This window comes from Anser anser, assembly GCF_964211835.1.
Source record: "Anser anser genome assembly, chromosome: 2".
Taxonomy (NCBI): domain Eukaryota; kingdom Metazoa; phylum Chordata; class Aves; order Anseriformes; family Anatidae; genus Anser; species Anser anser.
Genome location: NC_139721.1, coordinates 142001084 through 142013253, shown reverse-complemented (window position 1 = coordinate 142013253; position 12170 = coordinate 142001084). Strand labels below are relative to the sequence as shown.

General features: G+C 37.5%; 1 protein-coding gene across 1 annotated transcript in view; it reads left to right on the top strand.

Annotated features, from left to right (window-relative positions):
• NSUN6 (NOP2/Sun RNA methyltransferase 6) overlaps window positions 1-12170 on the top strand; it is a 28292-nt gene that overhangs the window by 8708 nt on the left and 7414 nt on the right. Inside the window, exons 7-12 of the mRNA XM_083824611.1 lie at window positions 1021-1102; window positions 3556-3675; window positions 4607-4751; window positions 6559-6707; window positions 8628-8753; window positions 11479-11683. Coding sequence (XP_083680737.1) covers window positions 1021-1102; window positions 3556-3675; window positions 4607-4751; window positions 6559-6707; window positions 8628-8753; window positions 11479-11683 — 827 coding nt within the window. The remainder of the gene's footprint in view (window positions 1-1020; window positions 1103-3555; window positions 3676-4606; window positions 4752-6558; window positions 6708-8627; window positions 8754-11478; window positions 11684-12170) is intronic.

Below are 12170 nucleotides of genomic sequence, written 5' to 3'. Positions count from 1 at the left end.
TAATTAAAGATTACTTGCTTCTCTATTTTGTATCCAAAGCATATGGCTTGTTCTTCTGTTGTCTAAAATGCATACAAAAAGCAGCGTATGAAGAGTGTGACATCAAATTAATGACTGAAGCTTTACATCATAAGAACAGACTACAGAAGATATAGTAACAAAGATCACACTGTTAGGGGATTTTTGGTGTATTAGAGCTTAAATGTAGTAGATGTAGTTGTCTTATATTCTTGTGGCGTTGTTGACATAGACTGGCAGTATGTAAGATCTGTAGTCTGCAAGTTTGCTTCCTCATATCCTTCCTCCTTGTTGTAGGACAGTGCAGTGTATATACAAAATAATACTCATTCTTGTTATCTTCAGAACTCTAGAGTATTGTTTCCAGGCTCAGTTTTGTGTGTTTGTTTTGTCATTTTCTTTTTGTTGTTGTCCATTCTCTTGTAAATTTGTCCTAACATAACAAAGTTATGTCAGAACTTCATCCATATTTGAAACTTTTAGGTTGCTTCTAAGTTTAAACCTTTGTTTTGCAGGTAAGTAAGGGTTTTGAAAAAGATTTTCTTCAGTTATTTGAATGAAATCTCAGACAGTCTAGAAAAACAGAAGATCTAAGTAGGGAATCATATGCTAGTGCCCTAATGCATACCTGGCTAGCCAACAGCAGTAATGGATTGAAGTTAACATATTTTAATCTGTTTTTCTGCATTTTCTTGTATTGTCAAGGCTTGGATTAGATATCTGTTTGTCTTATGTATAAAACAGGTAACTTTATGCAATTTTTACAGATCATTCCAATTTATAATGTAGTAGATTTGGTGTTACAGTTTACGCAACTTAATGATATCATTTTAAAGAATATCAGATTGCTAAATTATAAAAGTATTTTTCTTAGTTTATAAATGCTTTCATTTTTGCAAGATTTTCTTTCAAGTTTCTGTATATAAGCACAATGATTTTAATTTAATACTGTTGAAAATGGTAAATCTGAGTTCTTGAAATAAATTGTTTCATGTTTTTCAGTGGGATGGGCATCAGAATGATAGAGCCAGTCTACCTCAGTCCATCCTTTGACAATGTGCTCCCTAGTCATTTGTTTTTACAGGTATGTTTTTTACAAAAATAAAAATCTCTACTGTTCACAGAATGATGAATATCCTCTAAGCACACCCACTGATTGTATATTATGGAACCTAATTCACTATTTGGCTTGAAAGAAAACAAAGCACTGAAAATGAACGTAGTATGTACATGAGGCTAGTTTAATCACGCTGGTTCTGAGATATTATAAGGGACTTCAAAGTGACTTAAGAGATACTTAAAAAAGTAAAAGTTCTTTTTGCACAGATATTCCACAGAACTTCTAGCTTTTTGGAATCGGCTTATGAACTACAAAATATAAGCTTCTTTCAGGGTACATCCTTCTGTAGATAATGAGGAAAATCTCCAAATATTCCATTGACTTTAAGCTTAAGAGAACTTGAACTTCATTCAAGACAGCTTTTTCTTTTGCAGCTTTAATGCTACTTTTCCCGCCCACAACAAATCTGATTAAAATATGCAGACATGACAATGGGCCACCTGTGCTATGTTGAAATGTAGGATGATGAAATCATGGAACTTTCTAGTTTTCTTAGATCAGGTAAATTTCTTAATTTCAGTTTGTTGAAATAATAAATAAATAAAAAAGAACACTTCAAGTAGATGTGGAGACTATGCCAATAATTTTTTTTTACTGTAAGTATTAACACTCCTTGGGTTAAAAAAAAAAAAAGGCAAGCCCTCAAAGAAGTGGTTTTAATCTATAAAGCAAATGTAAATTCCATGTCAAATAAACCCTTGTCAGCTCATGTCAGGGTCATATCATGGCCACAGTCAGTCAGGTTTGAATGCCTTCAAGGATGAAGACTTTCTGGGCAACCTGTTTCAGTGTTTGATCACACAGTTTAAAAAAAAAAAAAAGGGCTTTTTCTGATTTTTAAATGGAATTTCCTGTATTTCAGTTTGTGCCCATTGCCTCATGTCCTATCACTGGATAACACAGAGAACAGTCCAGCTCTGTCTTCTTTACTTTCTTCCATCTATCATTTATATACGTGTGGATAAGATCCCCCTGAGACTTCTACAGGCTAAATGGTCTCAGCTCTCTCAGCCTCTTTCATGCCAGGTTCTCCAATCCCTTAAACATTTTTGTGGCCCTTGGCTGGACCCACCCCAGTATATCCGTGTACTGGGGAGCCCAGCACTGAACACAGCACTCCAGATATGTCTCAGCCATGCTGAGTAGAGGGGAAGGATCACCTCCCTTGAACTGCTGGCAGCACTTTTCCTTACACAGCCCAGGAGGCTGTCAGCCTTCTTTGCCAGGAAGGCGTATTCCTGGATCGTATTCGACTTCTTGTCCACCAGGATCCCCAAGGCTATCTCTGCAAAGCTGCCTTCCAGTCAGACTCCAGCCTGTGCTGGTGCATGGGGTTATTCCTTCCCAGGTGCAGGAATTAGCATTCATGTTTGTTGAGCTTCATGAGATTCCTGTTAGTCCATTAATCTGCCAAGGTCCCTCTGGAAGGGACCTCTGGAAGGGTTATGCTGGAAGGCAGCATAACCTTCCAGTTTATCAACTACTCTTTCCATTTTTTTATCCTCTGTAAATTAGCTTAGGATGCACTCTGTTCCATAACCCAGGTCCCTGCTGAAGAGGTTAGATGGCATTGGCCCGTGTTGACCACTGGGGTACATTAGTATTGACTGGCCGTCTGGACTTGTTGCCACTGATCACAACCCTTTGAGACTGGCTTGTCTGACAGGAATTTGCAGTGTGTGAGATGAAGGCCCACATATGATAGTGTTAGTATTTAATTATTGTTCATTTTCTTGAATGCTGTGGCATGGAACTTGAAAATGTGCTAAGCAAAGAGAACGTGTAGTAAGGTCACCCTTAAAAGATTTTCGTACCTTTGTGTTCAACCATGTTAGAAAAGATTTTTTTGGAGTATTTCCTTATTTTGTACAACGCAATATTGCTCACACTGCATATTACTTCTCTTCGGCATATCTGTTAGGTTAATACAATTAGTAGCACAGCTTCTCAGTACCTTAATTGAGCAAGTTTAAACTCCTGCCTATTAATCTGATTGCTTGATACTAAACTACACCAGTATATTCATAGAGTAAATGTTCCAGTATACCAGGTTAATGTAAAATGCTTGTAATATACAAAGCCGCTCTATGTCTGCGGTAGTATCAGTTTATTTTATTTTCATTTTTAGCATTGTTGGCTCCCTAGTCATGAATCCTTAAATTTCAGTCATGGATACTCACATGCAGCTTTAAATAAAAATAATTTTTAAAAAAAGAGCCAGCCACTGGTGATTTCAGACATCTATAGTCTCTTTTATATAAAAATCACAATATTTAATTTTCTCTTAAGGAACTGACAGCAATATCTTAAGTATCTTCACAGATGAATTTTTTTTTAAAACTTGTTCGTTTTTCCGTAATACAGGTCTTGGTACAGACCATAAGATTTGAATTCTCCCATTTTTGTTTTTATGATAGAACTTGCCTTCTGTGGTTGTGAGCCATGTTTTAAACCCTCAACCAGGAGAGAGAATTTTGGACATGTGTGCTGCACCTGGAGGAAAAACAACCCATCTTGCAACATTAATGCATGATCAGGTAAGAGGAGTCATTAGGCATTTTCTGTCTCAATAAAGAAAATCTGACCACTGTTCATTTTAATAGCGTCCTTCACTTATCTCTGTGAGAATGCACAGATAACTTAGAACAGCAAGATGCTAATATTTGAACATTCTGCTTACCAGTGTTTTTTGTTTGTTACTGAAATGGGCACAAACTACCAAATACTCACTGTCCCATTTAAAACCTTATTTCCTGCAAACTGAAATCAAACATTTCAACAGGTCACTTTTTGAATGTTACAGACTTAGTTATAATGGAAGAATTTGTTTTTCTTGCATGCTACTCAGGAATATGCTGGATTCATGAAACCGACGATGTTTGGAAATCATGGGTTACTGCTGTGTGCTGAAAGAATATACAGCTTTAAAATAGGAATTGGAAAATAGACAGTATAAAAAATACTGTCTAGAGCCCAGACCAGACCACCATTTTATCCAGATGTCTTTCAGGAAATTGTTCCAGTAGTGGCTGGAATGGGCCAGATGGGGAAGACCTGTTTCAGTCTGTTCTTGTTCCTGAGAGACTCTCAAGAGAGGGAGTTATCTTTGTATATCCACAGTACAGCACATGTGCAGTAAATCCACTTTTTTAGCAACAGACCTAACAACTTTCAAGCACCATCCGATATTAATGTGCATGTGCAGTATGTTGAATGGTGATAGGGAAGAAGCAGTGGCACCAGGTCATCGAGTGCTCATATGAGGGGTGATTTGGCTCACAAGAACGAGGCCTACTGATTTGGCTTTGGAGAACGAGGACTACTGGAGTGTAGATTTAAGAATAATAACATTCTTTAGGTAAAAATAAGCTTCATTCATTACATTGCTCCAAAGGAAAAAAAAATCAGGAATTACACATCCACTTAATCCCTTTGTTTTTGATTTTTAAAAAAAATCATTTTTTTCAGGGTGAAGTAATAGCAATGGACAAGATAGCTAACAAGGTCAAAAAAATTAAGCAGAACGCTGAATTGCTACAGCTGAATTGTATTAAGGCATTTTGCTATGATGGAACAAAGGCACTTTCAGCTGAGAACAGAGAGGATGAACAAGGTAAAGTAAACAACTTGGGTAGTAGTAGTATTTAGAATAAATAATAATCTTTTTTTTTAACAATAATATTAAACCTGCCGCAAGTCCACAAGTTTTTGAAATCTTGGCAGATAGCTAGGTTGCTTCAGCACTGTGGATGTCCAATTATTTTCTACTCTGTTGTGATTATCAGCTTCTCCATAAAGTAAATACAAAGCTCAAACTAACCGTCCTTATCATAACCTAATATGCTCAAAAGAAATGCATTCCTTTTCCAGATACTATCAAAGATTGATGAAGCCTTAAACCTTCTTTCATGAAGATGTTTAACCCCATACTCTGAATTGTTTGGCTTAGCCTGAGAAATAAATTACTTCTGCAGAATTGTTTGGTTTTCCTGCCTCAGAAGCCTCATCTGTAAAATGGGGTTATTAATACCTAACTCCCGGGTGTATTGCAATGTTTAGCTCATTAATGTTTGTTCAGCTGTTTAGGGGAAAGTTCTATAGATGCACAGTGTATTATTTTGAGTTCATTTCATTTGCTTTTCTGTGGTACCATATTTATGATACTGGTTCTGTTCCCATGATGAAATGATTTGAACGGTATCTGCTGTCTAGATTATTTTTAGTTTGTTGTGCAACGTATGCTGTTCTTTCTCACTCTATCTCATCCCAGTCACTGGTTAGCCTAAGTAGGGATCAGGTTGCATAATTCACCTTCCTTGTCCCCATGCCTTCTAGTTTGTTCCTAAAGGTATTTTTTTTAATCATCTTTGAGCACTAAAATATTGTAGGTGGTTTGTAGCACTTACACAGATGAACAAGAGCTAGCTATAATACTGAGAGATCATGAAAGCTTTTCTGTACAGCCCTGCAATTATGACATATTTTGAATGTTGTAGTAATGAATCAGAGGTAGATAAATTGGTAGTGCCAAAATAGACTCATTTCTTCAGTGCTGGAACAAGCTAGGTAGCAGTCGTGTGAAGTCACCCACTGGTTTTCACTTGTGACCTAGCTTGCATATCTGAGGGACAGAAGGAGAATAGGATGCAAAGCTCTCTTCCTCGGTTACTCACAGATAACACATATGGAGCCTAGACTTTTGTCTTCGTAATCCTGAGCTGAAGAGTTTCTCCAGCACTAAGACAATACAAACTTTTTGGCTGTTAAGCCAGTGCGATTTGGAAAGTTGAAAGGATAGGTTCTGCATCTAGTGTATTCCCTTACCTATCCAAGCAGTATTCAAAAGTAGTTCTTGTCTTCATAATCACTGTTTATTAAATTGTTCTGCTGTGGAGGAAACGTGTATTGCATTAGAACTTGTAATATTTCACATTATTATGAAGCGCTTTATGTTCTGTATGCATCACAGTTATTATCTAGACAGTCCAATTATGTTACTTCAGGCAGTCTTAATAGTTAACTACGGGCTTCTCTCACTAAAGTTTTACACACTTGTTCACTCAGTTATGAGCTGTCTGTGGTTCATAACCACCTGTATGTACAGCTTGGTACCTAGCACCTCTGACCAATTGTATTTCAACAGATTTGATTTTTACATTTTACTTTCAAAATATTAAAGTTGAAAAATATTGCTGTCTAAAGCAATCATGTATTGTTTGAGCTCCCAGAACGGTAAAACCCTTCTGTGCGATGAAATCCACCACAGGCAGTGCTGAGGCTTGTCTCTAACTGTGATCGCTTTTGCAGAAACCGTCTATAGCGCTTAAATGTTTTATGGCAAGCAGGCAGTAACAGCTTGTCATTATCTGTAGTGAAATCTCAGGGAAAGACAACCACGTTTTACATCGCTGTTTTTACAGAAGGACCTCCGTTCTTACCAGAGTCATTTGATCGGATTCTTCTTGATGTTCCGTGTAGTGGGATGGGGCAGAGACCAAACATGTCTTATTCCTCAACTTTAAAGGAAGTGATGTCTTATCAGCCGCTGCAGCGCAAGCTTTTCACTGTGGTATGTATTAATCATTGAGTAGCTAAATTAAATTGAACATCAATAGTTTTGCAGTGTAAAACTTACCCCCCAAACAATGCCTCATTTTCTCTACATTTTCAGCGGTTAGGGGTTGGGATGTAATTGCACAGAACCAGAAATTTCAAAGTTCATTCTGTTCGAGGCAAATGGAGTGCCAGAGTTCCATGAAAAAGTTCCATGAAACCATTTGCCATTCTGCAGTATGTCACTCTTTCTGAATATAAGTTTCATGTCAGTTCTCTGTCCTTTTCTAGGTCTGATTTCTTTCATTGCTAGTTACAGTTCTTAGCTGCTTTTAGATCCTATTCTTATTTGCTATAATGTAATACTACAAACCTTTAAGTACTAACATTTCTTTTTTATCAGAGGATATCTTTGCTAAGCTTTTCTTCTTTCTTTGCTTTTCCAACTAAAGTTTTTTTCTGTCACAAAATCATCAGCAGTTTTTAGCTTATCCCTAAATTTATTTGAACAATACTGAAGCTTATGCATCTTGCCTGATTTCCCAGCAGATCTTGTGCTATCACAGTCCTTGGGGACCAGTAGTTCCCAGAACGCTTGTTCTTCTGCAGATGTCTCCTAGGGTGCAGCCTGCCCCTTTGAAGCTCAAGTATCTGAGTAACTTTCATCAATTGAAATCTACCTAGTTTTCAGTTTCCTATTCTCCTTACACCAAAAGATGTCCAAATATTTTTTTTTTTTCTTAGAGGAAGTAGTGCTGCTTTCTTTAATGTATCGGTAAATTTGGAATTTCCTGTTTTAGAACTAAACCCAACATCATCTAAGACTTTTTCTGATAGCTACAGAGACTGAGGAATTCCCGAAAAACAAATAACATGGTGTTCTTTCAAGATGTTAGATCTTTAGGGACTTATTTTCCTCGTGCATGTGGTGTTGTGTAGAACAAGTTAAAGAGCTTAAGCCATTTGGTCAGCTTTGTTTTCTCTCTTTCATAGCTGATATAGTCAAAGAGAAGGAGGAAAGTTGAAATCCTTTATGACCATTTAAATATTAATAAAACAAGACAGTGCTCTTCAGTCTTTCATAAAACCCCTCCTGTAAGTAAAGGTAGCATTCAGTTAGCCTTTCAGCTCTATCATATCTGCTACTGGGTAAAGTCAATTCATTGAAGCATGGGAAAGATACGTGTAAGACATATATAAAAAAAATTATATTTGTTTTTTTTTTTTTAATCTTTCAGTTTCATCCATTTCTGTTTATAATAATTGGAAGGCTATAAGTCACAGAGCAGGTTAAAGTATTTTCTGTGCAGCAGCGTGGACTCTTGCAACTTCACTGCATATAACTCTCCTGCAGTGGTGCTGTAAGGTACTATATGGGATATGTGAGGGAGTACAAAGCCAGGAGGCCATATTACAACTTCCCTTGCTAGTAAGAGCGTGGTTGGGCTGATGCTGAAGGACAGGATTCCACGATTCTTGCCTACATCTGAATTATGTGTATTCAAAGTGAATCACAGCTTGAAAAGCAGCATAGATATAACTTCATGCCAAATATGTGGAAACAGCTGACATCTAATATCACTGATAAAAATACTGTATATCGATGCTTGGAAACAGGTGATGAAAACAGAATGTGTCTGTCTGAGATAGGCAGAGCTGTACAAATAACAAATCTTACAAGGTGAATCATCTCAGTAGCATTAATAAACTGCATGCATTATAATGCTGATTTTGAAAGAAAAGCCTTTCTATTCCATAGGATCCTTTAATGTAGTCCCTGAGAAGAAATAGCATCCTAATGTCTATCTTAGACAGAAAGATTTGAGTTTAATTAAGTGTTAAGTTTTAATAATATAGCTTAATGTTTTTCTTGGTTAATGTTGCTTAATATGCAGCTTTTTACATTTAAATATAAACCGTTATTTTTTCTCTGCAGGCAGTGAAATTGCTGAAGCCAGGAGGTGTTCTAGTGTATAGTACATGTACGATTACACTTTCTGAAAATGAGGAGCAAGTTGCATGGGCCCTAGAAACTTTTCCGTATCTCCAGCTTCAGCGACAGGTACTACTATTTACAGCATACTTCACACAAGCCAATGAGCTTGTTTTGGCACTGTAAAGTTATGCAGTGTATTTACTATCAATAAATATCATTTTTACGGCAGAGAATTCTAACTGCTTGGGATAGAAATAATGCAGGAATTTCTGATACTTTTGTAAACCTATTTTCATGTTTAATTGAGCTTCACTTAGGGAACATTAAGTAGTTTCTCACTGTGTACTATGGTTGTTTTGATTTGTACAACAGTCATTTAAAACGAGAGGGATAAAAGTTCAGACAGGTTAAAATTTCTCTTGCTATTCTTTCTTTATATTAATATATTTTACTCTCTTTTTCTGCACATTAATAGTAAAGGTGAACATGTTTTTATTAAAGCTTCTGAAGTAGCGAAGACTTAGATAAAGCATGGGAAATAAATTGGAAGAACGTGGTACTTTGAGAAAGGAGGATTTTATATGTATGAGAGCCATCTTTGTGTTACTTTAAGAATGAGGGAATAAATTTATTTCAGGCTCAGTGTCCCAAGACTGTACCTTGTCTTTTTTGGAGCCAATGTCTAACATAAAGGTGTCTAGATAGGTAGTATATAGGGAGATGCTAGAATTTTTATCTATGATGCGTACATTTCAAAAATATATCACTTCTATTAGTGCCTCAAATAGTTTACCATCAGACCATATGTGGCTCTCTTCTCCTTTGCTGATGTGACGTGTTGGAGCGGGTTAGTGTTAATCATCATGGCTTTGGGGAAGAGCCTAAATCTGGTACTTGTTTAACTTGTACTTTCTGTAATGACTTGTCCTAAGAAGTTTAGATGCATCTTTTAACTGAAATTAAAAAAATACACAATAGATATACAACGAGAAATTATAAGAAGGCTGCTAAAGATTTAAGAGAACCGAAGCTTTTCTTAAAACATTTTGTTTGTCAGGGTTCTTCTGCCTGTTGGTACAAATCTAAACTTTCCATCTATTTCCATCTTCTCAGTATTTTTCAATTCAATCTGTTTCAGCTGAGATTACACATTTTACCTAAAAGTTTAGAAAATCATACGCAATAGAATGACAAAGCAAAACACAAGCCCTATTAACTCAAATGCAAGATTTTGATTTCATAGACTTGATCTCTCACCAGTAGTATGTCTTGAGTGAGGTACTAGTTTTCACACAAAAAATGGCATCCATATAAAAATTAAAGTTTTGTGTATAGCGTGTTTTAAATAAGATACTGGCTTGTTTACCCACAGATTATAGTATCTTACAACCAGCTCCCCAGTAGTGTAAACTAAGGTGATCTTTGCAATGAACAGGAAGCTGGAGTCTAGGGCTGACTTACCTCATGGTCCTTCATTTATTTCCCATGTTCTGTAGTCTCTCAGTGGACACCTGCTTTACACCCAGTCCACTGTTTCCCATGTTCTCACTTTTGCAATGGGTCCTGGAATCATGTTGCGCAAGGCAAAACAGGAGATGGAGCCATTGGTGTTGATCTCATAGGTGGAGGTTACTGCATGGCAGCCGATCCTTTGTGCACACTTACTGCCTCTTAGGGATTTGCACACAGGAGATACTGTGTATCAGCTTAAATGCAGTAACTGAACTGGAAGGAAAAAGGAGAAGGTAGAGGAAAAAAAATTGGTCTTTGAACGAGCAAGTCACTTTACCTTGTGTAATATTTTTGGTAGTCTTTTACCTTTCCATCCTTCAATTTCATTGCTTAAGTCTCTACCTCTTGTCTCCCTTTGTGTATTATTTTTTCTCAATTTGCTACAGGCACTTCCTTTTGTCTCTTACCTGGAAAGCACTGAAATCCTATTGAGGGAAAGCAAGAGAAGACTCAGTCTGCAGCCTCTTGGCTGCCCAGCTTTAGAGCACACAGTACATGATTAAGCAATTAGCTCGCATCATGTGCTGTCTGGGTGAGCGCGTGTGTCAGCAAAGTCTGAGGGCTCAAAAATTCTCTGCTCTCTGCTGCATTACAGACTACACCAGACTAGATTTACAAAGGAGATATTTCTTTTGATATTACTTGTATGGTTTTCCTTTTTTTTTCTTTTTTTTTTTCTCTTGAATGCATTGGAGGAATGACCCAGCTAAGAATTAGATTTTTCCACGAATCACCATATTTATTAAATAAAAAACATCATCCAGAAGAGGGCCATGACTTTAAACACAGCTCCTCTCTAGGATTTTGATGCTAAATGTCCTCTCCTAAACTGAAGAACACTAAAGCAGTTCCTTTCTTTCTTTCTCTGTCATATATACACATAAGGGGTGGTATCAGTATTTTCATTTACCCATTAGTCTAATTACATAACAGAGAAAACCCGAAGCTCAGACTTTTTTCTGCAGCATCATCATCTTCTGAAATTATGCCTCTTTAGGCAGTACTCTGGAGTGGCACTTTCAGTCTCTCCAGTTGAAGTTTGTAAGGTAAAGAATCCAGATATTTCTACTACTAAGTATGTTAGTAACTGACTAAGCGATCACTGTTTTTGACAATTTAGAGCTATTAGTATACAGAAGAGCTTCAACACAAAAGTGAAAAAAAACCTAAAACCTTTCAGACATACTGGCTGGTGATAACAGCTTTCTCGTGATGGAGGTGATTTCAGTCTTGGGTGATGAAATGATTTGGATCTGTGTATAGCCTTAGAGGATTACATGTAGGAAACTAGGAACTTTTTACTGATGCGGTAATTTGCTTTTCTGTGTCACTTGCAAAGGAACCTCATATCGGAGGAGAAGGCATGAGGGGAGCTGGACTGGCACTTGATCAGCTGAAGCTGCTGCAGAGATTTGATCCATCCGCTGTGACCGTGCAAGGAATGGATATTAAAGCCTTGCAAGATTCCCGGGAAGATGATTTGATTTCACTGGCAAATAAGGACTGTATAGGTTTTTTTATTGCAAAGTTTATTAAACTGAATGGTAAATAAGCATGCAGCAATACAACCTGGAAAAAAATACCTCTGTAAGGCTGAAGTGTGGGTCTTGGTGCTGTGCCGTTGCCAAGCCAACAGGCTGACGGCAGGGTTGCTGTGGCAGCCAGAAAAGCTGCCAGCTGCTCTGCTGGGAAAGGGCCACGGGCTGGGGGAAGGGCACGGTCATTTGGGGTCGGTTTGCTTTCCTATGACAGCAGGTCACTGCTTGAATGACAAACACGTTCAGTCGCACTTCAGTCTGTTGGCTCTCGCCATGCGAGCAGCTCGGCTAGTGCAGGAAATGCAGGAACAGGGTGTCGTGTTTTTTTTTGGGGGGGGGGGGGCGGGGCGTGGAACTGGGGAGGTAAGGTCCTTTAGAAAATGCCATAATAAATAGGCGGGAACTATTACTGTGAATTTTGGAAAAAAACCCGTTTCAGTGGAGATTTACCGATAGTTAATGCTTCGTTAAGTAGTGCTTCAGGAAACACTGT